Source organism: Tupaia chinensis, unplaced genomic scaffold, assembly GCF_000334495.1.
Source record: "Tupaia chinensis unplaced genomic scaffold, TupChi_1.0 Scaffold000231_1, whole genome shotgun sequence".
In the NCBI taxonomy this organism is placed as follows: Eukaryota; Metazoa; Chordata; class Mammalia; order Scandentia; family Tupaiidae; genus Tupaia; species Tupaia belangeri.
The window spans coordinates 324851-351616 of record NW_006159706.1 but is presented as its reverse complement, the minus strand read 5'-3'; the positions used below and the strand labels follow the sequence as shown (position 1 = coordinate 351616).

The 26766-nt window shown below is 41.4% G+C and overlaps 2 protein-coding genes and 3 non-coding genes across 6 annotated transcripts in view; all 5 read left to right on the top strand.

The window, feature by feature from the left end:
- On the top strand, positions 1 to 15235 carry CCT6A (chaperonin containing TCP1 subunit 6A; the record flags this gene model as incomplete). The annotated part of the gene is given in 14 exon segments (XM_006148265.2): positions 1 to 30; positions 437 to 500; positions 3027 to 3161; positions 5258 to 5431; positions 5940 to 6043; positions 7526 to 7636; positions 8422 to 8581; positions 8678 to 8760; positions 10036 to 10132; positions 10406 to 10553; positions 10943 to 11076; positions 12363 to 12465; positions 13933 to 14005; positions 14235 to 15235. Coding segments are annotated over 14 exon segments (1489 nt in total), but the record flags the coding sequence as incomplete, so codon positions are not given.
- LOC114007772 (small nucleolar RNA SNORA42/SNORA80 family) lies at positions 2602 to 2733 on the top strand. The gene has a single exon (XR_003549356.1). It is a non-coding gene; the product is annotated as a small nucleolar RNA SNORA42/SNORA80 family (small nucleolar RNA).
- On the top strand, positions 4723 to 4856 carry LOC114007773 (small nucleolar RNA SNORA22). The gene has a single exon (XR_003549357.1). It is a non-coding gene; the product is annotated as a small nucleolar RNA SNORA22 (small nucleolar RNA).
- On the top strand, positions 10601 to 10741 carry LOC114007771 (small nucleolar RNA SNORA15). Its single transcript, XR_003549355.1, has one exon. It is a non-coding gene; the product is annotated as a small nucleolar RNA SNORA15 (small nucleolar RNA).
- A 491-nt stretch (positions 15236 to 15726) lies between the features above and the next one.
- The window catches only part of SUMF2 (sulfatase modifying factor 2), an 18322-nt gene continuing 7282 nt past the window's right edge, over positions 15727 to 26766 (top strand). Inside the window, exons 1-5 of one of the 2 annotated variants that reach the window (XM_006148093.3) lie at positions 15727 to 15828; positions 20987 to 21143; positions 25440 to 25554; positions 25919 to 25963; positions 26300 to 26450. In XM_006148093.3, coding sequence (XP_006148155.1) covers positions 15765 to 15828; positions 20987 to 21143; positions 25440 to 25554; positions 25919 to 25963; positions 26300 to 26450 — 532 coding nt within the window. In that variant the 5' untranslated portion in view covers positions 15727 to 15764. Of the gene's footprint in view, positions 15829 to 20986; positions 21144 to 25439; positions 25555 to 25918; positions 25964 to 26299; positions 26451 to 26766 lie in introns of those variants that run through there. The other variant, XM_006148094.3, reaches the window with a different exon arrangement.

Sequence of the window (26766 nt, the reverse complement as noted above, 5' to 3'; positions counted from 1 at the left end):
CAACTTGGGGCCTAAGGGCACCATGAAGATGTAAGGCGGGGCTGCGGGAGGGCTGGGCGGACATCGCGCCCCTCAGGCCGCTGCGGGCCTGGCGAGGCGAGGACCGCGGACTCCTGTCTGCCGCCTCCCGGCCTCCTCGCCCGTCGCCGCGGCCCTTATTCCCTGCGTCCTTCCGGGTCGGTCCTACTTCCTGCGCCAAATCCTCTGCCCCGGCCATTTCCCCTCGTGTCGATGCGGTCTCCGCGGAGAACAAAGCGACCCGCGTGCGCCGCACTCCGCCCTCTGGGACTTCAGCCACACCGAGGACTCGGCTTTCTCTGAAGGGAGGAGTGGCCCCAGCGCCCTAGGGTCTGAAAAGAGCCGGGTGTTATGGGACTCTTCATTGGGATCCTTTTGAAAAAGTTACATTCTGATTTCATTTCTGCCCATTGAACAGGCTCGTTTCTGGCGCTGGTGACATCAAACTAACCAAAGACGGCAATGTGCTGCTTCACGAAATGGTGAGAGGCTCCTGTGCTAGGTCAAAAATGCCTTGATTTTACGTAGATTTGTTAGGCAGATCTGTGTGTGTGTATGTAGGTTTTAGACCCAGGGCCTCACCATGGCCCTATCCTCCTGCCTTAGCCTCCTGAACCTAGGACTACAGGTGAACCATACCACCAGCCTGTTTAAAGGGTCTCTTGGGAATGGAATCCCCTGGGCCTCCCATGTGTTTCAGCCTTTTGAATAGCATCATCAACCTTTTTAAAGAGTTCTAGTGTTCGTTCATTCTCAAAGTAGGACAAAATTGTGTTCATTTCTTGAGAGAGTAGAAAAGAAATGTAATTACTGGTGATACTAACAGTAGAACACTGAAGAGCTCAGCTCTGGAGTCAGATTTAGATTTGAATTACTGGCCGTTTTGCCATTTGCAGTCTTAACTACAATGAAAATTATAATAAATTTAAAGTTATGGGCTATTGATGCTATCAGATGGATAAAGTGCAACAGGATAGTTACAGTTTTTCTCTCTCTTTTTTTTTTTTTTTCAGTTTTTCTCTTTTTAAAGGAGCAATTTGTGTGTGTCTCTACCTCCAGCTGCAGGAGAGATAAAATTGCGTGTCTTTTCTTGAAAGTCCCAGGGTTAAAGTATGTAAGATTGTTGAGAGAAGAATTCATTTTACTCATCTATAAATTGCCAAAACCTAGCAAGTTTTTTTAAAAAGTTCTTTTTAAAGAAAAGGAAATTACATGCCTCTAATTTGAATTCAGAATATAATTTAGGGTTCTGATAGTGTTATGCCCTGAACATCCAGTTGTTAATAAGTATCTTCAGTAAGGACTGGATAACATAGGAGGTGTAGTTTGTGTGGGCCTGTGTTAGCAAAGAGCAAGGGGAGCCATAGTTTAAACTTGATGTCAGAAGAGCTATATCTACATGATTTATTTTTTAATCTATATGATTTTTAAGTTACATATGGTTTTTATTGCGAAATAAAATGTAAATACAGATGAGTACATTAAACATTTTTAGCTAAATAATTCTGAAACAAATGCATGCAGTCACCACTATAGCTAATCATTGAACTCTTCTAAAGTTCTCCCACCTTCTACCTCTCTTCAATCTCTTTTTTTTTTGCTTTGAAAAATTACAAACCTACAGAAAAGTTTAACAATAATTAGATCATTCATTCATATGTCGGTTACCTAGATTCGCCAACTGTTTTCATTTTGCTATTTCCTTTGTAGACCCTGAATCATTTGAAAGTGAATTGCACACATTATCCCATTTCATTTCTAAGCAAGAGTATTAGTAAGCAAGAGTATTAATTCTCCCACATAATCACAATACCATTAGCAACATTGATATGGTATTGATATGGTATTGTATCCACTCCTGTTAGTTTTCACAGTTGTCTCAGATATGCTTAGATATGCTTTCTAGCTAATGCTGTTTCCTCAGGTCTGGAAGAAAAATCTCTCCATAATCTGACATTGTATGCTTGTTGATATGACACTGAAAACTACAGTATCACCTATGTAGTATTCTTACCACCACTCCCTCCCCCCACCCCCCCCAGCCGCCCCCCCCCCCCCCCGCCCCCCACAAATGTGTCAGTTTCCCAGAGGCGCACAAATCCTAGGTTGAAGGAGAATAAAAAGACAAAACCAACTGCAATGCAAGAGCCTTGATTGGATCCTTTGTAGTCAAGAATCTATGGGGTGGGACCAGCAGGTGACATAATGGTTATATTGCTGGACTCCAGCGTAGTCCACCTGGTTCAAGTCCTAGACCGGGCAACTTAAACTCATGCTGGATGTGTGTGTGCATGTCCTAGATCCCAAGAGGAGAATGCAGGAGAGGGGATTGCGGTGTGGCCATCCCCCTGGGAGGTGATTTCTGGGGAGTGATTTCAGAGACATGGTGAATGTCCTGTTTCATATAGTGACTTAACATCCACTGATGATCTTTTGCTAAGAGGGCTTTTTATTGTTTTTCTTTAAATGCTGGGTACCAAGAATATTGGAGGCTGCTGGCCATGGGATGTGGCTTGTCTTACAAAAGCTCTAGGCTTGTGTCACAGATTGAAGATGTTATTGATGCATGAGATGTTGTTATATGCATGGGTTTGGATTTATGGCAGGCTTGTCCCCCTGGGCCTCTCATAGTACCCCATGCCAGAGCAAGCTGGCCCCGAACCATTGCCCAGCTTCTGCCTGTGAGCTGCTGGCACTGAAGTGGGTTGCACAGTGGAAAAGAAAGAAAATTACACATTATTGCTACTAGATTTGTCATCTTGAATCAGTAGAGATAATCTTGAAACAAGGTAATGCATAAAAATGTTTTGTTCATCATAAATAAATCGATGTCTAAAATAGCTGCTAACTTTTTAATTGAAGTAATTACATATTACGTAGCCAGACACTTGGGCAGTATGTCCAAGTAGATAGCACTATAATAGTCCTTTCATATATTTTATTTGAGGTATATTATATTTGGACTATTTCATGTTGTTTCAGTGATTTTTTTTTTTTCTCACTTTCAGCAAATTCAACACCCAACAGCCTCCTTAATAGCAAAAGTAGCAACAGCCCAGGATGACATAACTGGTGATGGTACTACTTCCAATGTCCTTATCATTGGAGAGCTGCTGAAACAGGCGGATCTCTACATTTCTGAAGTATACATGACTTTCTTGTTTCTGTGATATTTTATCATGTATAAGAAATGCCTAATATTTATTTATACAAATTGATGGTTAATAGGAGCTTAGGCCATGCAGTAGAATGTAAAGATCATAGGGCTTCGGTTGGGGAATTTGGGTTATTTTGGTGGGACACGAGTTTATTGTGATAGTAGACAAATTATGGAACTTTTGGGCTGAAGTTTTTGTATCACGTTGCTTTGCACATGTAACATATCTGGCTTGGTATGACATAGATTGATAATTGAAATAAAATGAGAAATTCAGGGTCCAGTCTTTTTTTTAAAATTATTTATTTTATTTTATTTATTAATTTTTTAATTTGAGTAGAGCGAGACAGAGGGTGAGAGAGAGAGGAATTGAGAAAGCAAGCCACCAGATTTAGGACTCGAACCCTGGTCGGCCATGTGGGAGTGTCTAGCACCTTAACCATCACGCCACCTGCTGGTCCCCAGGGTCCAGTCTTATGGCGTAGTGGTTAAGGAAGCTGGATCTACGTGGCCAGCTACACCTTCTTTTTAAGAATTATTTCATTTTGGGGCCGGCAGGTGGCCAGGTAGTTGAGGGTGTTGGACTGCCACAGAGCCAATGGCATTTTGAGTCCTGTCCCTGGTGGTGACTTGCTTTCTATCTCCCTCACTTTATCCCTCTCTGGTTAAATTAAAATAATAAACAAAGTTAAATAAAATAATTCTCTTAACATTTTTTTAAATTTTATTATTATTTGTTAACTTTCTATAGTCATCAGAGAGAGACAGACAGAGAAGGAAAGTGAGAAAGCAAACCATCAGGTCCAGGACTCAATCCATTGTAGGCCCTGTAGGAGTCCAGCACCCTAACCACCACACCAACTGCTGACCCTGGCCATGAAGGGTGCTTGCTCCCTCTCCCTCCTCTGGAGAGTGCAGATGCCCTGTAGCAATGATTTTTTTTTTTTTTTAAAGAAAGAACATTGAAAAGTTTTGGACTAAGCATATTTATTTATAAGAAAAAAGAGAACCAGAAACTTAAATTAATAAGAATTCTATAGGACCAGGAGATGGCATAATGGTTACGTCGCAGGACTCCCACATAGTCAACCATGGTTTGAGTCCAGGCCCCAGTGACTTAAAACTCATGCTGGGTGCATGTACGTGTGCCCAAAATCCCCAGAGGAGACTGGAGGAGAAGGGATTGTGGCGTGGCCATTCCCCCTGGGGAGTGACTTCTCTCTTTTTGTCTCTCTGTTTCTCCGGCAAGCACACACACCCTATAGCAAAAACCTCTATTACAAAAATAAATATATTTTAAAAAATTAAGAATTCTACTGCTCTTTAGCCCTGAGTAGTCCAAGAGTAAAGCAAATATCAGTGAGAACTAATTGGCTGTCAGAATTTCCTAGGAAGAATGAGAAAGCAAGGTCTTAATCTAGGTTTGTTTATTTTGATTAGCAAATGATGTAAATTAATTTCAGATTATCTGTAGAAAAGATAAAATTTTCCTACTGACTAACAAATTGTTAGGACAGAGTTTTGTGTTTGGGCATTATTCCCGTGATTTGCACAGTGAACACCCAAGTGTGCTTGATAGTTCCCTTGGCTTCGACTCTGTGCTAGAGCAATGTCTGGTCTTTTCCTCTGCGTTGAAAGGACTATTTATCCTTTTAAATGTATTCAGAAAACCAGCACATAATGTTAATATTACATTAATTGTAATAAAAGGGGGGCCAGCAGATGGCGTCATGGTTAAGTAACTGAATTTCCACATGACAACTGTGGTTGAAGTTCCAGACCTGGTGGCTCAAATATCATGCTGGGTGTGTGTGTGTTTATGCATGCCCAAGATCCCTGGGGGAAAAGGGATTGTGGTACAGCCATCCCTTCTGTGGGGTGATTTCTCACTTTCCCATTCACCTTTTGTCTCTCTGGTGAGTGCACATGTCCTATGGCAAAAACCTTTTTAAAAAAAGAATTGTGTAAATGATCCAGATGAATTCTTCAAAAATTATCTGAATTTCATCATGAACTATATAGTTGTAGCTAACTCAGGATGGAAGTGTTAGTGGTGGTGTTATAATTGTCATTTTAACATAGGGTCTTCATCCCAGAATAATCACTGAAGGATTTGAAGCTGCAAAGGAAAAGGCCCTTCAGTTTCTGGAACAAGTCAAAGTAAGCAGAGAGATGGACAGGGAAACACTTATAGATGTGGCCAGAACATCTCTTCGTACTAAAGTTCACGCTGAACTTGCAGATGTCTTAACAGAGGTATGTGTTAAAGTTTAGTATGTGTCTGGTATAATACACCTACGTGGAAAAATTCCTGATAGTCAACACATCAGTATTCTTACTACTTCCACTTACCGGTGCTATCTGAAGTCTTCACAATATCAAATCGGATAAGAAAAGTACACTTATTTTTGTGGCAATGATGCCTAATCTGTGACTTTAAAAAGTAAAATAAGAACATTAATAGTATACCTTGACCAGGTATTAAAATCTGTAATTGGAATGTTCATTAAAAGGAATATAAAATGGAGACTTCAATATTAGAAAAATTCCTGGTATAAGTAAATAGAAGAGATAGTAATGATTTTCGAGGTAATTAAAATTTCAGAAACAGATGATTTCAATTCTTTACATATGTGTTTTTAACTTATATAAAAAGATTAATCCAGATCTTTTAAAGCAAAGTTATTATCTACTCCCATGAACAAGTAACAGTTCATTGTTTCAGTTTCTGTGATCAAGTTTAATGGTTTTACTCCTACTGTAGGCTGTAGTGGACTCCATTTTGGCCATTAAAAAACAAGATGAACCTATTGACCTCTTCATGGTTGAGATCATGGAGATGAAACATAAATCTGAAACTGATACAAGGTAGGTAGTAAAATGCTTATAAAAATAATAAAGTTGGTTTAGAAATTGGTAGAATTAATAGTGTAACACACTACATTGCTGTAAGCCATATGCATGCAGTGTTAGGGCTCTCTTCCCATGCAGCTTGGGTATGCCAGGTATGTGAGTACCTGTGTTCCTGACTGACTTCAGATCCAGAAATAAAACACTATTGAAGGTGCTTGTCTCTTTCTCTTGCATAAGAAATAAACTTAAGGCTGGTCCTGTGGCCTGGTGGTTAAGAGAGCCACATTCCACAAGCCCAACCTTATGTAAATATAAAGAAATAAACTTGAAATTTTTTTCCCTTTTTTAAAAAAAATTTTTCCTGAGAGAAAGGAAACCCCCTCCCCCATAGGGAATGGACACATCCTAGTCTTTTGTCCCTTTCTCCCTCCTTTCAGCTTTGGGGCATACACACACACATATGCACCCAGCTTGCTTCTCAAACTGCCTAGTCCGTCACTTGACTTTACCAAGCAGTTGACTGTATGTGATCTAGCTGCCTTAACCGCCATGTCACAGGATGAACCTAACTTTAAAAAAATGATTTTTAAAGCTTATTTCTTACATCAGTGGTGAGAGACAGGTACCCACAACAATCTCCATATTGTGATCTACCCCAGCTTCAGCTAGCCCAGATCACAGGCGTTGCAAATGCATGCTAGGTATTCTCTGGGAAGTCTTGGGACACAAACCCAGGTCATCTTCCATGTTGCGTCACACCTGGCATGAAAGAAACTTTAAAAAATTGAGAAGTTCATTCATATAATATGTATTTTTAGTAGGTTTTTTTTTTTTTCATATTTTTGGGTAAATTTGTAATTAAGTATTACATTGACTCTTAGTAATATTTTCTTTTGAAATGGTGCTATGCTGTGTTTATGATCAGCATGATTTTGAAAGGTAAAGTGTACCAGTCATTATGCTGAACAGTTGTGTATGACACATGATGGGAGGCTGATGGGGATTTTTTCCCTCAAAGATCTAGTTTGAAAACATTTTTTAAAAAGAGGTGATCATGGGACCAGCAAGTGGCATGGTGGTTGGGGTGCTAGGCTCTCACATGGTTGACTACAGTTCAAGTCCTTGACCTGGTGACTTACTTTGTCACTGTGTGTCTCTGGTCATATTTAAAATAATAATAATAAGTAAATAATTCTTTTTTTTTTTTAAAGAGAGTGATCATGGGGGCAGTAAGCATGGTGGTTAGGGCATCTGGATTCCACGTGGCTGGCGGCATTTTGAGTCCTGGACCCACTGGCTTGAAAATCACGCTGGGCACATATCCATGCATGCCCAGGATTCCAAGAGGAGTATGGGGAAGAAAGGATAAATAAAGTTAAATAAAAAATTCTTTAAAAAAAATTATTACTATAGTCTCAACTCAGCGTTTTAATTTTGTCAAAATGTGGTACATTCCTGCCTGGCTATCAGTAACTAATTTTTTATGTGTTTTAACAGCTTAATCAGAGGACTTGTTTTGGACCATGGGGCACGGCATCCTGATATGAAGAAAAGAGTAGAAGATGCGTACATCCTCACATGCAATGTGTCATTAGAATATGAAAAAACGTGAGTTAATGGCACTCTAGAGATGAACTAAGAAATGGGGGAGCTTGGCATTTTGGACAAGTCACTTTGTGAAACTCAGTTGCCCCATTGGAAGGATAGTAGTATCTCAGTTCGGTTTGGGAGAGTGATGGGAATGACCTGGAAAGGTACAAGGGGCAGAGTTGGAACTTAGTGACTTGTCAGGTTTTTTTTGTTGTTTCCTTTTTTGTTTTTTTAGAGGTTTTTGCATAGGGCGCATGTGTTCACCAGAAAGACCAAGAGAGACAGACAGACAGAACATGAGAAATCAGCCCCTAGGGTATATGGCCGCACCGCAATCCCTGCTCCTCCATTCCCCTCTTGGAATCCTGGGCACACACACACATGGACCCAGTGTGAGTTTAAGCCGCAGGATCAGTGACTCAAACCACGGTCAACTACATGGGAGTCAAGCGACATAGCCATTACACCAACTGCTGGTCCCAGTGACTTGTCAGTTTTTAAAAGTAATGCAGAGGGCCCAATGGTGACACCGTGGTAAAAGGTGACGTTCTGCAAGGCAGTCTCATGTGGGAAGGTTTCCAGTTCAGGTCCAGACATACTTGCTATGCTCTCGTTTGCCCATTATCCTGGACTGACTGAAGGCTTGGGGTGGTGGATAGTGTCTTAGAGTTTTGTTGGGGTGCTTGTCTTGCTCACTCGTGGAAGGAACAAAGAAATTTTTTTTTTTTTTAAAGTAATTCAGTCTGAGACTGTTGTCTATTTAAAAGGTAAACATTTTCTCCCTTTCTGTAATTTTTAAATAGAGAAGTGAATTCTGGCTTTTTTTACAAGAGTGCAGAAGAGAGAGAAAAACTAGTAAAAGCTGAAAGAAAATTCATTGAAGATAGAGTTAAAAAAATAATAGAACTGAAAAAGAAAGTCTGTGGTGATTCAGACAAAGGATTTGTTGTCATTAATCAAAAGGTGAGAATGAAAATTTGATTTATAAACTCATAGTATGTATCAGCCTTTTTTATCTGTCAGGTGACATATATTGAAACTAATCTCTTTTTGTTGTAGGGAATTGACCCCTTTTCCTTAGATGCTCTTGCCAAAGAAGGCATTGTAGCTCTGCGCAGAGCTAAAAGGAGAAATATGGAGAGGTACGGTTAGTAGATTATCTGAGTAATAGGAGCCTAATCTATTGTATACGTGACTTGGGATTATTCCTTTTTACCTCTACTTTTTTCTTTTAATGTAAAGTACAAATAATGAAAGATTTATCGTTCGTAAGTGCACAAGTCAGTGTTAAGTTTAACCAGAGAGGGACAGAGAGAGAGAGAGAGAGAGAGAAAGATTTTGCTATAGAGTGTTGTTAAGTTTAACCAGAGAGGGACAGAGAGAGAGAGAGAGAGAGAGAAGGGGAGGGGAGTGAGAAATCAAGCCACCAGGTCCAGGACTCAGCCATGTGGGAATCCAGTGCCCTTAACCGCCATGCCACCTGTGGGCCCCAAGTTCATTTACATTGTTGTGCAATTATTGTCACTATTCTATATCTAGAACTTTGTGATCCCGAACTGAAACTCTGTACCTATTATTTTAGTTTTAGTTTTAGCTTGCTGTAGAGTGCATGTGCTCACCAGAAAGAGTAAGAGAGAAAATGAGAAATCACCTCCCCTCTTCCACCAGGGGATTGGTCAAACCACAATCCCGTCTCCATTTTCATCTTGGGATACTGGGATTTGAACTGTGCCTTCAGTGGTGTGGTATCTAGCCACCTTAACCTCCGTGCCACCTGCTGGAACTGGTCATACTATTTTTTTAAATAATGATTTTATTTAACTTTTTATATTACTTATTTTTGAGAGGTTTTTGCTATAGGGAGGTACGCTCGCCAGACAGAGAGAGACAGAAAGCGAGAAATCATCCCCCAGAGGGATGGCCACACCACAGTCCCTTTTCGTCCATTCTCCCCCCAGGATCTTGAGCACGCGCACACATGTGTCCAGCGTGAGTTTCAGCCACCGGGTCTGAGACTCAGACCACGGTCAACTACATGGGAGTCCAGCAACATAGCCATTACACCAACTGCTGGTCCCCCATATTTTATTTTTAAGCCATGACACATATTATACATATTTTTCCTTGCCACAAGATGGCATCAAGAACATTCAGAGTAATTCTTTATCTCCCATGTTTAATTTCATATTGATGGAGTATTTGCTGACTTGAGGAGAGAGGTTTAAATGGAAGATTAGGAGAAAAAGTGCTTTTCTGCTTGTTGATGGTGAATGGAAAGGCTTAGGTTAAAATGAAACATTTCATAATATAGTTTTAGTGTGTAATTCTGAAAAATTGGTTCCTTAAAGTTAAGTCTTCTCTTCGAATGCAACTGGTAACATTACTTACATTTCTCTCTTAAAACACTTACCTTTCAGACTGACTCTTGCTTGTGGTGGGGTAGCTCTAAATTCTTTTGATGACCTAAATCCTGATTGCTTGGGACATGCAGGGCTTGTGTATGAGTACACATTGGTAAGTGTATTTTCTTCCTAAGGGTAATATATGTTTTAGTTCATGAATTCGTCAGTAAAATTTTAACTCCTGATGAGATTCTTGTTCCTATTATACAGTTTGATACTTCATGTATAGTAATGATAAGTTGTTAATGGGGAAATCACATTTCTTTTATATGTGGATTTTAAAGGCAGTTCCTTTAATATTCTGTGTATTTTCTCATAGGCCCCTTTACTCTATGTTCTGCACAACCAAATTCTTTTTTTGAAATAGTACCTCTTTTACACCTAGGGAGAAGAGAAGTTCACCTTTATTGAGAAATGTAACAATCCTCGTTCTGTTACATTATTGGTCAAAGGACCAAACAAGCACACACTCACTCAAATCAAAGATGCAATAAGAGACGGCTTAAGGGCTGTCAAAAATGCTATTGATGACGGTAAGATGTTTATTATTTAAATTCTGTTCTTTTTGCTCATCTGAAAGGCATGGCTGAATACTGTGTTCTTTTATCAGTAGTTTACACAGCCAGACACCATGCGAAAGTAACATCTTCCCTCTAAAATGATTATGATGGTATGCATTGTTCTTTTTCATAGCATATCTTTCTTAAAGGTGAATACAAATAAATGAATTAATAGTTTGTCAGAGCTGCCAAGTATAGTTAAATTGAATCATTCTGGTAGTTGCTTGTATTATGACTTTCAAGGGTGGTATTTAAGCTGCTGTGGTCATAGTGAATTAGTAGCTTTCATATGTGTGTAATTACTTTTATAGTTTTGTTGTTTTTGTAGCTGAGCATTTCTCTCCCCCACCCCAATCCTACAGGCTGTGTGGTTCCGGGTGCTGGAGCAGTAGAAGTGGCCATGGCAGAAGCCCTGATTAAATACAAGCCAAGTATAAAGGGAAGGGCCCAGCTTGGAGTCCAAGCATTTGCAGATGCATTACTGATAATTCCCAAGGTATGGAATACATTTGACAATTTTTTAAAAAATAGAGACCTTTGCTATAGGTTCCGTGCTCTCGTTGGAGAGACAGAGACAGAAAGCAAGAAATCAACTCCCCCAAAGGGGATGGCCATGCCACAATTCATTCTCCTCTCAGGGTTTTGGGTATGCATGCATGCAAGCCTGATGTGAGTTTAACACTGGGTCCGGTACTCAAACCATGGTTTGAGTCTACATAGGAATCCAGCTATGGAAACATTATACCATCTGCTGGTTCCCACTTTAACAGTTTTCTACCCTTAGGACCAGCAGTTGGTGTAATGGCTATGTCATTAGACTCCCATGTAGTCGACCGTGGTTCAAGTCCCAGACCCGGTGGCTTAAATTCACGCTGGGGGGGTGTGTGTGTGTGCGTGCCTAAGATCCTGAGAGGAGAATAGAGGAGAAGGGATTACAGTGTGGGCATTCCCCCTGGGGGTTGATTTCTCACTTTCTGTCTCTCTCCGTCTTTCTGGCATGCACACGTGCCCTATAGCAAAAACCTCTCCCCCCAAGAAAGTTTTCTGCACTTTAGGAAGATGATTAAAGTGAACAAACCTGCTTGATAATTAATACAGGCTTTTTTTTATAATATAGGGGTTTTCTTGGTTGTGTTTTTTAAAGGTTTCTGCCATAGGGTGTGTGGATTTGCCAGAAAGATAAAGAGAAGGAAAATGAGGAATAATCCCTTGGGGGGGTGGCTATGCTGCAATCCCTTCTTCATTCTGCTCCTGTGATTTTGGGTGATTCTAAAGCTGCCAGGTCTGAGACTAAAACTGCGGTTGGCCATGTGGGAGTCCAGCGCCTTTACTACTATGTCACCAGCTAGCCTGTGGTGCTGGTTTTGGATAAGAAAGTTTAATCGTTTTCTCACTGATTCTAGAGCAGGTTTCCTGCATCATTTTCATATTTGATTCCTTTGGGGGACTTGACTATCAAGTTTAAGATGACAATAGGTGATTGTGTTTTAAGGCTGCAGTATAGGAGTTATAGTTAGTTATACTTGAAGATAAACACTTTTAGCTAAGCTGATTACTACCATTGTTTTCTAAGGTCTATTTGTTTGCAGTGTATTGCTGGGGTTGGATTAGAGAGTTGGTCAGTAACGTACATCTAGTTATTCTCTGAAGAGAACATAAATAATGACTATCTTGGTTTAGTACGCTTTTGTCTTAATTAATTGGAAATACTGTTCACGTATTAAGAATTTCACTATCAATTCTTAGTTTCATCTTTTTAAGAATTAAATTTGTTTATTTTAGGTTCTTGCTCAGAATTCTGGTTTTGACCTTCAGGAAACATTAGTTAAAATTCAAGCAGAACATTCAGAATCAGGTCAACTTGTGGGTGTAGACCTGAACACAGGTAAGAGAATGAAACTGTAGGAAGAGAACTAGATAATATAGGTGACATAAAACCAAGAAAAAAAAATAGGGACAAAAGAAACTTAAAGAATTGTTATACCATTTGACACAGTACTGTCAAGGAACTCTTGAATTCTAAGGGATAAACATAAGTACATATAAAAAATGGAATGATTAGATATAGTAATTATGGCAGTAGAGTAAATGTCTTTGATTTCAGAGAGTTGTTTTTGTTTTGTGTTTTGTTTTGTTTTGTTTTTGCTATAAAGCACTTGTGCTCGCCAGAGAGACAGAAAGTAAGAAATCACACCCACCCACTCTAGCATCTCCCAGTGGAGATGGCCATGTTGCAATCCATTCTGCATCTCCTCTTGGGATTTTGGGCATGTATAGGCACACATGCCCAGCGTGAGTTTCAGGCCGCTGGGTCCAGGACTCAAACACCATGGGTGCCCAGCACTTTGCCACCTGCTAGTTCCAAACATGAATGATTCTAAAGTACAGATTGGTTGGAGTTGTTGCTGTGGGGTGGTAGATGGTCCAGGTATAGAAGGGCTTTCATATTTGGGCTTCCCTTGTTTTTTTTTTTTTTTTTTTTTTTTTTTTTTTTTTTTTTGTAGAGGTGTTTTGTTGTTAGGGGGTTGCTCAGAGAGACAGACAGAAAACTAGAAATCACCCCCCCCCCCGGGGGATGGCCACGCTACAATCCCTTCTCCTCCGTTCTCCTCTTGGGATCTTGGGCACGCACGCACACGCGCCTGGCGTGAGTTTTAAGCCACCGGGTCCGCGACGCAAACACAGTCGACCACATGGGAGTCCAGCGACATAGCCTTTACACTAACTGCTGGTCCCCCTCACTCGATTTTTTGAGCAGGCTCTTTGATAAGAAAATACATTAAGTCATCATATTCATAGGTAAAAAACAAGATAACAAATAGCCAGAAAGAGACCAAATCTAATGAAATGATCATAGACTTGATTTTACCGCCCCTGTGGCAGCACAAGTTATACAAGTATGTTGGAAACAATACCAGATGCATCCATGCAATATGTGTAGGACCAATTGCTTTCAACATTATTAATTTAGTAGAAAAGATTTCGGGAATGAGAGAAATAGGTCTCTTTTATAGTTCAAGAGCTCTCATTTACTATGAACAAACAGGAATGTATCCAGAAGAACAGAGAGATGTTTAAACATTTGGTAACTGAAGAAGGCATCCCATCAGTAGAAACCTTCTAAGTAAAAGTTGTAAACTCATCAAAGATTGCCGGGAGTGGAGTCCTGGTTTGGAGTAGAAAATTGGACTAATAAATAGAGAGGCTGTGTTTTCATAATTAATACTGGAGGAAGTAGGTAATTGTTGATGAGCAAAACAGCACAGAATAATTCTGTTATAAGAGAGCATCTGATTTTATGACCTACTATTCGACTATATGTAGTTTAAGACTTGGTTGGTTACCTTTTCAGGCGAGCCGATGGTAGCAGCAGAAGTAGGCATATGGGATAATTATTGTGTAAAGAAACAGCTTCTTCACTCTTGGTAAGTTTGGGAATACCAAAACTAAGATAACCTTTAGGGAATCACTGTTTCCCTTTGGCATGTTCTACTTGTATTTTTTCCATGAATACGAAATTGGAAGTATAGACACTAAATGAGCCTTTGGCACACAAAGAAGCGGAAATCTAATTGGGTGTAATGTGTACAGTTGAATTGGAAGTGGGAAGTTAAGGTTCATATCATCTGAGCCATTTTTCCCTCTCCCTTTTAGTACCGTGATTGCCACCAACATTCTCCTTGTTGATGAGATCATGCGAGCTGGAATGTCTTCTCTAAAAGGCTGAATTAAAGCTTTCCTGTATCTTCTGAATTTTGAAGACTCTACAGAGTGATCTGGAAAAATATAGTTAGGGGAAATCGTCCAGGCTTCAAATGATGTTCAAAGGAATTTTACTTTCCCATGTGATAAAAGGAGAGAACATCTGTTCAAATTCTGGAGTTCTGAAATCAATAATTACAGTATTTTTTTAAATTGCACTGAAGTATACACACAAACCAACTCCTTTTTACCCAGCCAACAGGATGTTTGCTTTAGCTGCATAAAATTACATGTTAGATAAACATATGTTATTTACCTTGTTATTAAATATTCATTGAAAAACTCATTTTAATGGTTTAATAATTTCTTATGGATTACTTTGAAGTACCCAACCACCTCTCAATTGCTAAGCATTGTGTTTAAAATTTTTATGCTAATAGGAGTAACAATTTAAGATTCTGAAGACATCCCTATTGCCCTTAGTATCAATTTCTGTGAATAAAATTATTGGATCAGTTGGATCTTTCATGCTTTTGAAATAGCTGAAATGCTCCCGGAAAAGTTCGGTTGTGGGGGGATAGGAAAACAAACTACACTAGAGGGAGTTAAGGGAGCTGCAAGTGTCACATGACAAAAACAGAAATGGAGGCAAGGGTAAAAAGATAGCTGAGGGCATGATGACTGAGGGCTACCAGGGTTATTAGGTGAATCATGAGATTTTTAAAGGTTGACCTTATTTTCAAGACTGAACTTTTGCTTATGCAAAATATCCCTAACCCTTTAGTGTCCCTTTTTCCCCCACCCAAATTACTGTTCTGTCCCATGTTTCCACACAATTGTTTTAAACAGGTGGAATATACAGTCCATGAAAGTGAAGTGTGTTACAAGCTTGTATTTTGAGGGCTCAACAGTGGCCTATAATGAGTGTGCAATAAATATTAAATTAAAACCTTTTCTGTGGTCTTGAAATGGTGTGTATAAAAGCATTTGGGGGGCCAGCGGGTGTTCTGGTTAAGTGCCGGACTCCCACATATTTCACCATGGTTTGAGTCCCAGACCCAGTGGCCAGATTTCGTGCCATTGGGCATGTGTGCCAAAAATCCCGAGAGGAGACTGGTAAAGGATTGCTGTGTGGCCATCCACCCTGACGGTGATTTATCACTTTCGCTCTGGTGAGCAGGCAGCTTATAGAGAAAACACAAAGCATCTTGAATACAAAAGCAGATGAAATTTGTAGTGTAAAAAGGTTGTGAATGGGAATGGCAGAAACCATAATATTCTCAGATTGCTGTTCTTAATTATCTGGGCAAATGCGCAAGCGGTGAAGTTACCTTCCACGTACAGTACGATCAGGAATGCGGAGCGGCGCGGCGGTGGTGAGGTGGGGAAGATCACGCAGGCGCGTAGGGGGTCGAATGCAAACGCAGGCGCGCGCATGCGCAGCTGAGCTGACCGGGTGTGTCTGCTCGTTTAACCCCCGGCATGGGCTCGGGCTCGTCGCTGCTGTCCTTCCTGTCGCTCCTGTCCGGACTGTGGCTTAAGCTAGGTCAGTGTGCTGGCCTGCCCTATTACGGTGCCACTTCCCACAAGGCACCGAGAGGGATGGGGAGCTCTGCCCTGGTGGGGAAAGAGACCGGGACCCCTCCGCCCGCGCGAGTGCTGGATGTATTTTGGAAAGGCTGGAGGCACCTCCCGGGGGTGGCCAACCTGGGGAGGTGTTTATTAACACTCTTGTGCTAAACTACCTTTTAACTTTTTATTCCTTATTTTGGAGTCTTTCAAACAAAAGTAAAAAAGAACCCTCACACACACACACACACACACACACACACACACACACAAACACACACGGGCCCATTGCCCAGGTTAAACAGTTGCTAATTAGAAGCCCATCTTGCTCCCCCGAGATCCTATTTTCTCCCAGGAGCCATTTTGGTGAAGTGATCCTGGTATTACATGATTTTTTAAGGTGTATATTAAGCTTAACTGGACAAAAGACACAAAAGTCATGAAAAAAGTTACCATGCTATTTCTCACCTAAAAAAAAACGGACAATGCTCTTTAAATTTTTTTAAATAATTGTTTAATTATAATATTTATGTATTTTAAAATATGTATTTTTAAAATTTGCTACAGGATAGGTACACTCACCAGAGGTAGGCAGAGAGAGAAAGAAAGAGAGAAAGCAAGCTACAAGGGCCAGAGTCGAACTGCATTTGGCCATGTGGGAGACGGGTGCCTCAGACACCACACCACCTGCTGGTCCCAAGATACTGTATACAGTCTGTTCAAATTCACCTACTGTCTCATAAACGATTATAAGTTATAGTTTGGTTATTGAATTAGGGTTACAATTAAAAGTTTTGTTAAAGGTTTTTGCCATAGAGCACAGGTGCTCACTGGAGAGACGGAAAGAGAGAGAGGGACCAACAATTAGTGTAATGGCTATGTCTCTGGACTCCCATGTAGTGGACCGCAGTTCCAGTCCTGCACCCGGTGGCTTAAAACATGCTGGGCGTGTGTGCATGCATGCCCAAGATCCCAAGAGGAGAATGGAGGAGAAGTGATTGTGGCGTGGGCATCCCCCCCCCGGGGGGTGATTTCTCGCTTTTTGTCTCTCTGTCTCTGTGTATGGCAAGCCCACACACCCCATGGCAAAAACCTCTCCAAAAAAAAGAGAGAGAGAATGAGAAATCATCCCCCAGGGATGGGAGATGGCCACGCAGCAGATCCTTCTCCATTCTCCACCTGGGACCTTGGGCATGCGTGCATAGTGAGTTTCAGCCACTGGATTCTGGACTTAAACTGAAGTTGGCCATGTAGGAGTCCAGCACCTTAACCCACTACACCACCTACTGACCTGGTCAAAAACAGTATGTTGTTAATTCCCTTTCAAGCTGAGGTTTTCTACTTGCTTTTCTCCCACTGGTGCCCAATGTATTTGTTGGAGAAATGAAATGGAAGAAATCAGTGTGAGTGTGTCCAGATGAAAAGAGGGCCAAAGATTGGATCTTAAGGAACATCAAAAAACCTGGACTTGGGAACCAGCAGTTAGCGTAATGGCTATGTCGCTGGACTCCCATGTAGTCTACCGCAGTTTGCGTCCCGGACCCAGTGGCTTAGAACTCACACCGGTCTCGTGTACATGCGTGCCCAAGATCCTGAGAGGAGAATGGAGGAGAAGGGATTGTGGCGTGACCATCCCCCCTGGGGGGTGATTTCTCGCTTTCTGTCTCTATGTCTCTCTCTGTCTGGTGAGTGCATGCACCCTATAGCGAAAACCTCTCAAAAAAAAAAAAAAAAAAAACCTGGACTCTGCTCTTGAGGATCTCATAGTGCTTAGACATCCTTTCTTGGGAACAACACTGTGAAGTGATACACAGAGCCAGAGAAGTGTGGACTAGGAGACCACTGTAAGAGACCGAGACTAGTTCTGTCTACTGCTAACCAACTCTTTAAGTCATTTACCTTTTTTGGGTCTTGCTTACACCTGTGAAATAAGGTTAAATTTGCCATAGGGTGAGTGCACATACTAGAGAGCAACCCCCCAGGGTGATGGTCACTCTTAAGTCCCTTTACCATTCTCTTGGAATCTCGGGCACACATGCACACGCACCCGGCATGTTTTTCAAACTGCCGCATCCAAGACTTGAGCCCCAGGGTTAGTTTTGCGGAATCCAGCTACCCACTGGCTGGCCCAAGATTCTCTTTATTCTATGATTTTTCTGGGGCTTATTTGATGATCTTCATTGCGTGTTTGTGTTAGGTGCCAGGGGTACATGGGGAAAATAGATGTCTTTTCCTTCTGAGTCATATGATGCGAAGATGAGAATCACTAGGAACTGATAAAAATGTAGTAAGTTGTCAGAGGCAGAAACGCAGCATGAGCAGAAGTATGGATAGAAAGTACTAGATGTGGGCCTGCAGGTGGCATGGTGGTTAAGGACACTGAATTCCCACATAGCCGACAGTAGTTTTGAGTCCCGGGCCTCGTGGCTTGCTTTCTCACTTTCCCTCTTTCTCTCTTGCTTGCTCACTCAGTCTGTCCCTCTCTGGTCAAATTAAAATAAATAAAGTTAAATAAAATAATTATTTAAAAAGAAAATAAAGTACTAGGTGTATTTCAGGATATAGTATCTAGATTTACCCAACTGGGATCAAGGGCTGTGTAGAAGAAGGAGGTAAATGAAAATGACCATGTCATTCTTAGGAATTTCCACCACTTTTTTTTTTTCCTATTTATTTTTATTTATTAATTTATTTTTCTTTTTTTAACATTAATATGCTATACATCATTACAGTATACAAAATGAATTTTTCATCCAAAATACACTGTCTGTTGGCTCATCAAGCACATCAACATACATGTTATCAACAAACAATTTTTCATTTCTTATGTCTTGTATATTTTGCGTTGTTTTTTTGTATGTTTGTTTGTTTGTTTGCCATCCTTGATTCCCTATCCCTAACCCTCTGCCCTGTCCAACCCTCCTCCCATTGTCTCTGTTGAAACTCATGCAGTTTTTTCATAGTACACATTTTCCATGAACTCTTGAAGACTTGCACAGACATACAATGTAATCCTCTCACAATTCCAATAATATTCTTTAAAGTAAGAGAAATAAAACTATTTTTTTTAAAACGTTTTTCTTTTTTTTTTTAAATTTTGGTAACAGCTTTAGTATTTTTTTCTCTGATTTTTTTTTTAAATTTACATTCATTCCCTGAGCATCATCACAACATACTAAATGTGGTTTCCCCTCTAGAGTAAACTGCATAGTGGCTTAATCATGCATGTTATCATCCATAAAATTCCATTACGTTCAAATAGTCGGAACATGAATCTATTGATAGCTGAAGACAGGACAAAAGTCCTTAAAACCAGACAACAAAGCTTAGAAGAAAAGCAGCAATATTTTAGTCAAGTCGTAGAATACTGTTTCATCAGTTCAGTCTCATGTACTTAATCTTTCTTCTGTATCTGTTGAGGTTCGATGTTCCAGATTGAAATCTGGGATGTAATACTCAACTCCAGCTTTTGGCCCTACAATTAAGTTGCCCATTTTCTTAGTTTCTGAACTCTTATTTCTGTGTGTCTGCATTTAATTTTACTGACATAGCACTCCCTTAAGAACTTCTTGGAGATCCGGTCTGGTGCTGGTAAATTCTTTCAGGTTTTGTTTATCTGGGAAAGTTCGTGTCTTTTCTTCCCAAATGAACGATAACCTTGCTGGGTACAGAATTCTCGGTTGAAATTGCTTTTCCCTTAATACTTTGAATACATTTTCCCATTCTCTCCTCGCTCTCATTGTTTCCGATGAGAGGTCTGCCGTTAGTCTGATGGGATACCCTTTGTAGGTAACTTGCCTTTTTTCTCTTGCCAGTCTTAGTATCTTGTCTTTGTCTGTGGTTTTGGTCAATCTGGCTATAATGTGTCTTGGAGAAGATCTTCTTGGGTTGATTCTATTTGGGGTCCTCTGTATTTCTTGGGACTGAATCTTTGAGTGCCTCTCCAGGTTTGGAAAATTTTCTTGTAAGATTTCATGGAATAGATTATCAATGCCCTTATGAGTCTCTTCACCTTCTGGGATGCCTATTATCCGGATGTTTGGACGTTTGATGGTATCTAGTACTTCTCGCATATTATTTTCAAATTTTTGGGCCATTTTCTCAGTCTTCGCGGTGGATTTTTCTAGGCCAACCATTTTCTCTTCTACATTAGAGATTCTATTTTCTGTATGATCTAGTCTGCTTTTAATACTTTCAAGGGAGATTTTGACTTCTTGTATTATAGCCTTCATCTCTAACAGTTCCATCTGATTCTTTTGTAAAGTGTGAAATTCCTCTTTTAGATCTTGCATGAATTTCCTCACATCCTGGAGCTCTTCAGCTCCTTTCTCCTTCCTCTTCAGCAGTTCCTTGTCTCTCTTCTCTTCCATCTCTGTTAGCTTTGCCATTATGAATGTTCTGATTTCTTTATCAGACGTTTCCATGATTTCCATTGAACTGTGTGTGGATGAAGAGGAGCTATCCTTTTCCCTTGTGGGAGAGGTATTTTCCTGCTTCCCCATATTTCTTGTGGTCCTGCAGCGATTTCTAGTCATCTGGTGGATGGTTGGTTTCTTCCCAAACTTGGAAGTTCAATCACGCGAGTTTTGTATGCTGGAGGCCCCTTTTTTTTTTTTCTTTTCTTTTAAATTTTTGCTAGAAGGTGCATGCACTCTCCAGAGTTAGGGGAAGGAATGAGAAGGCATTCACCATGAAAGATGGTCATGCTGCAATCCCTTCTCCATTCTCCATTTCTCCCACCTCTTGGGATTTAAGACACTCATGCACACGTGCCTGGCATGTCTTTCAAGCTACCAGCTCCGGAAGAGAACTGCACCGTCAGCCGTGTGGGATCCTGTCACCTTAACCACCACACCACCAGCCAGTCCCCAACAAGTTTGTCTAACTCATGAAGCTACTTAGATAGATGCTCTCCCTGTTTTATAAATAAAGGAATGAAATCTTAGACTAAGTAATTTGCCTGAGGTTTCTCAGCACAAGGGCTTAAAGCCAAATGTGTAAGCATCCATGTTTTGTTATGCCATTATGAATACCACATATGATCCCAGTATTACCAGTTATTTTATACATACATTTATATAATACATATGTAATATATATGCATGTGTACTGAGATCTCTCCTTTTTCTCTGCAGGGAATGGACACGCTACTGGCATGGTCCAGCTGCCAGGTGGAAGATTCCTGATGGGGACAAATTCTCCAGATGGCAGAGATGGTGAAGGGCCTGTCCGGGAGGTAACAGTAAAACCCTTTGCCATCGACATATTCCCTGTCACCAACAAAGATTTCAGGTATATCAAGGGTTCCTTTAGGAGGAGTAAAAGCTCATTCTAAAATTTTTCCTTCCTACTATCTAAAAGGAAATAAGTTTATTTACTCACATATAGCATCTTTGTAGTAGTACTGTGGAATAAGTGTTATCTGCATTTTCCAGATGAGAAAACCCAAAGAGGTTTGACCAACTTTCTCAGTGGACGAGCTGGGCATAGCTCTCAAATCCTCTAACTCCTGAGCCAGTGCATTTTTCATGACCCTGGGCATAGCTCTGAAGTATGAGCAGAAGTCAAACACTCAACAGAAATGTCCTCCACAGCAGAGAAGGGGGTGTGATAAGGGTCATCCTAGCTAAGAATCCCTTAAGTTCCCTTTATGTGTGTTGAAGAAAATGGCATTGTGTTAGTAAACATGTGGTTCCAACTCAATCGAAGAAGCCAGGTTGAGCTGCCTCAGTTTCCCTAAGACCATATGTTTTGGGTAGGGCTATAAAAAAATCTGGGCCAGCCTGTGGTATGGTGGTTAAGATGACTGAATCCCACATGACTGACTTTGTGGTTCAAGTCCTAGACCTGGTGTCTTAAAAAATACACTGGGCACTTGTGCATTTATATCCAAAATCCCGGAAGGAGGGATTGCAGTGTGACTGTCCCTCATGGAGGGTGTTGCTTACTCTCCCTTCACACCCAGTGAGCACATGTACCCTCTGGGAAATAAAAGAGGGAAAAAAGGTAAAAATGATCAAAAAGAGATCTATAACTTTCTTTCTTTCTTTCTTTTTTTTTTTTTTTTTTTTTTGAGAGATTTTTGCTATGGAGTGCGTAAGCTCGTCAGACAGACAGAGAGAGACAGAGATAGAAAGCAAGAAATCACCCCCCAAGAGGGGATGGCCATGCCGCAGTTCCTTCTCCTCCATTCTCCTCTTGGGATCTTGGGCATGCACGCACACGCGCCCAGCGTGAGTTTTAAGCCACTGGGTCCGGGACGTGAACCGCGGTCAACTACATGGGAGTCCAGTGACATAGCCATTATGCTACCTGCTGGTCCCGAGATCTGTAACTTTCAAATGGTATAGGTGTGTGTGTGTACAGAGAGAGAGAAATATCTGTTGATGAGAGGGGGTTGAAAAAGGAAGGAGGGGGAGAGTAATGAAGCATATATAGGCTGTTACTTAAATGTTAATTGTAGACTTAAACATTTATTAAAAGTAATTATTTATTTAATTTTATTTATTCATTCATTTATTTTACTTTGAACAGAGAGAGAGGCAGAGTGAGAAAGCAAGCCACCAGGTCTGAGACTTGAACCATGGTCGGCCATGTGGGAGTGTCCAGCGACTTAACCACCCCAGCATCTGCTGGTCTACCCTTTTTTTGAGAGAGAGAGATTTTTCCTATAGGGCACCTACACTCACCAGAGAGACAGAGAAAAGAGAGACATAAAGTGAGAAACCACCCCCACACACACCCTGAGGGGATGGCCACGCTGCAGTCCCTTCTCTTACATTCTCCTTTTGGGATCTTGGGCATGCGCACATGTGCCTAGCATGAGTTAAGTCACTGGGTCCAGGATTCGAACCATGGTCGACTACTTGGAAGTCTAGCATTGTAACCATTTTGCCATCTGCTGGTCCTGTTAAACATTTTTAAGATAAAAAGTTGTAGAAAAAAAGTTGATTTAGGACAGACAACATATAGATTGAAGTAAGCATAGGGATTGTTGGTATACTCCTCAGACCCTTTGACAAGTGATCCTACTTGTAGGGATTTGTCTTAAGCAAAGAATTAAGAGTGTCCCCAAACCATTTAACTTTATATAAAGATAGCATTGTATGGAGCCAGCAGGTGGTGTGGTGGTGAAGGCACTGAACTCACATGGCGACCATGGGTAGAGTCCTGGACCTGGTGACTTGCTCTCTCACTTTCCCTCTCTCTCTTTCTCTCTGGTGAGTGCATGTGCTCTGTAGCAAATTAAACAAAAAAAAATAATTGGGGTCAGTAGATGGTGTAGCAGTTATGTCACAAGACTCCCCCATGGCAGACTGTAGTTCAAGTCCCAGACCTGGTGGCTTCAAACTCATGCAGGCATGTGTACATGCATGCCCAAGATCCCAAAATGAGAATAGAGGAGTAGGGATTGTTGCGTGGCCATCCCCCCTCCTCCAGGAGGGTGATTTCTCATTTTTTTGTCTCTCTGGTGAGCACACCAAAAAATCTCTCTCAAAAAAGAAATAATAATAATAAATGAAATTAAATAATTCTTGAAAAAAGAGATGGCATTGTAGATACATATCTAACAAAAATTATGCAAACGATTTGTATAAATATAACAATACTTAGGAGCCAATAACAGTCTCGTTGTTTCACCAGCCCATGGCCTGGTGGTTAAGATGGCTGAATCCCACATGACTGACCATGTAGTCAAGTGTGTGCCAAGTGTGTGTGCATTTGTGCCTGAAATCCCTAAGGGTGGAGAAGGAATTGTGGCATGACCATGCCAATGGGGGGTGCTTTCTAGCTTTCCTTCTCTTCCCTTCTCTCTCTAGTGAGTGTGTGTACCCTCTGGCAAAAATTTAGAAAAAAAAAAATCTTGTTGAAAAGAGGCAGAAGATATTAAGTAAAAAAACTTAGCTTACAAAAGAATACATAGAGTATGATCCCATTTTTAAAAACTGTGTATATCAGGGCTGGCAGGTGGCATGGTTAGGACACTGGACTCCCACACAGCCAACTGTGGTTCAAGTCCCAGACCTGGTGGCTTGCTTTCTCTCTTTCTTTCTCTCTCTCTCTGTCTCTCTCTGGTGAGCACATGTGCCCTGTAGTAAATTAAAACAAAACAAATGATAATAATAATAAAAAAATTATGTATAGCGAAAGCATATCCATAAACAAATCTGGATTATGCATATATTTTCCATTATGAATATATATCCACATACATTAATGGATAAATTTTGCACATTAAAAAAATTATTTATTTAATTTTCTTTATTATTATTACTTTTTAAAATTTACCACAGGGCATGTGCGCTTACCAGAGAGACAGAGAGAGAGAGAGAAAGTGAGAAAGCAAGAAAGCAAGCCGCCTGGTCTGGGACTTGAACTGTATTTGGCCATGTGGAAGTTTAGCGTCTTAACCACCATGCCACCTGGTGGTTCCATTGAACATGATTTTGTGAGTTCAAAAGGAAAATAATTATGGGAAAACACCTTATTGAAACTATTTAGAAATCTGTATGGGATCAAGGGTGTAAGAATCTGGAAGGATATATATTTTAGATGGTGACAATGAATTATTTTAATTTTTTTTTAATTCATGATAGAGCACATGAGAGAGGGGAGCCCCCTCCACAAGATCTAGTCACACTATGATTCCTTTCCTTTAATCCCCAGCCTGTGGGATCCTGGGTTCCACAGTACTCATATTTTTATATTCCAAATTATGTGCTCACCAGAGAAAGAGAGGAGAGGGAGAAAGCACCTCTCAGTGGGGTATGGTTACTCTGCAGTCTGTACTCTTCCATTTCTCTCTTGAGATTTTGGGCATGCATGCACGTGTGCACGTGTGTCCAGTGTGTTTTTTAAGTTTTTCAGACTGGGACTTGAATCGCGGTTGACTCTGTAAGATTCAGCTCTTTTTTTTTTTTAAGAATTATTTATTTGGGACCAGCAGTTGGGGGAAGTGCTAGGTGCCTGGGCGTCCGGCGTAATGGCTATGTCGCTGGACTCCCATGTAGTCAACTGTGGTTCAAGTCTTGGACCTGGTGGCTTAACTCACGCCAGGTATGTGTGCGTGCGTGCCCAAGATCCCGAGAGGAGAATAGAAGAGAAGGGATTGCAGTGTGGCCATCCCCCCAGGGGGGTGATTTCTCGCTTTCTGTCTCTCTGTCTCTCTCTGTCTTTCTGGCAAGCACACGTAACCTATAGCAAAAACTTCTCAAAAAATAAAAAAAAGAATATTTATCTAATTCCATTTGTGTTATTATTTTTTAAAGATTTATTTATTTTTAATTTTATTTATTATCATTATTCTTCTACTTTGACCAGAGAGAGACAGACAGACAGAAAGGAAGAGGGAGAAAGCAAGCCACCAGGTCTGGGACTTGAACCGTGGTTGGATATGTGAGAGTCCAGTGCTTCAACCACCACACCACCTGCTGGCCCCCAGGATCCAGCTCTCTTCATTGTTAGGGCAAGGGGCCAGCCATCTACAAACTTTTTGCAGTCCCTCAAATGAGGTTTCCTGGAGCAGGAGAGAGTGGGAGTAGAGCTTGGGACCCTATCAGCTGAATGAAGTGAACTACCTCTTTCCAGGGATTTTGTCAGGGAGAAAAAGTACCGGACCGAGGCTGAGATGTTTGGGTGGAGCTTTGTGTTTGAAGATTTTGTCTCCGCTGAGCTAAAAAACAAAGCAACTGAGCAAATGAAGGTGAGAGAACCTATCCTGGGGGATAAGGGATCACCTGGGCCACAGTGAAGGATCAGGACTGAGAGCCTGAGGTGAGGAGGGAGCACCTAGAAGAATCAGAGGTACACGCACTCCTAGGAACCCTCAGCTAGTTCTTGCATGAAGAGAAGATCCAGAGACGTATACAGTTCAATACACTGTACTTCTGAACTTTTCAGACATCTTGGTAAGCCTCCCTCTTCCAGGGTAGTGAGTTTCCTGCCACAGCCTCCCTGGGCCCACCCGAGTCTCAGCTGTAAGTCTCTGTTCTGTCCCATGTGGCTCAGTCAGGAAAGGGTCCTTGCTGGGCAAAGCATCTTGCAGTCATGCTCCTTCTTTTTTGCAGCCTCTTCTCTGGTGGTTTCCAGTGGAAAAGGCATTTTGGAGGCAGGTAAGGGCTGGTTCCTATGCCTCATGTCCTACCCCTGCTGGCTCTTATTCTGGAGCCTTGGTTTCCCTAGACTCTTTTCCATGACTTTAAAGGGATGACGGGAGTTTCAGGGAGCCAAGCTGTCCTGTTTCTTCTGCCCTGACCCTTGCCTGTCGCCAGTCCTAGTCCTCCCTGTAGGCTCACGTGTAGTCTCCTCTGACCGTGTGCTCCTCACTCACCTAGCTCTCTACTGCAACTTCCTTCATCTGGTGGTAAAAGCTGAACGCAGGCGCCCTCAGCCTAGCCTCAGACTGCCTTGAGCTCCAGAAGCCTGTCTCACTTCATCCTGGCTGTCAGCCTGCAGGTCCTGGCTCTGGCATCCGCGAGAGGCTGGAGCTCCCAGTGGTACACGTGAGCTGGAATGATGCTCGCACCTACTGTGCGTGGCAGGGGAAACGACTGCCCACTGAGGAGGAGTGGGAGTTTGCTGCCCGAGGAGGGTTGCAGGGTAAGCAGACCCCAGGGCGATTTCCCTTTCGTCTCCCCATCCTGCCCTGAATGGTGGGGGGGCTGCTTTAAAGGGTGGGAAAGGCCTCTCTGTTCCTTAAAGGAGGGTTTTTATGCTGTCTGTGGTAAAGGGCCAATTGTTTCGTTTTCCATTTCTAATCCATCTCAGGCCAAAACATCTATAAAATACTATAAAGTTAATAACTGGAAAAACAGAATAAAAAACCCACAAAGTTTGGGAGACCAAACTTTGATGGTTAAGGTGCTGGATACTCCCAACAGCCGACCATGGTTCGAGTCCCATGCTTTCTCACCTT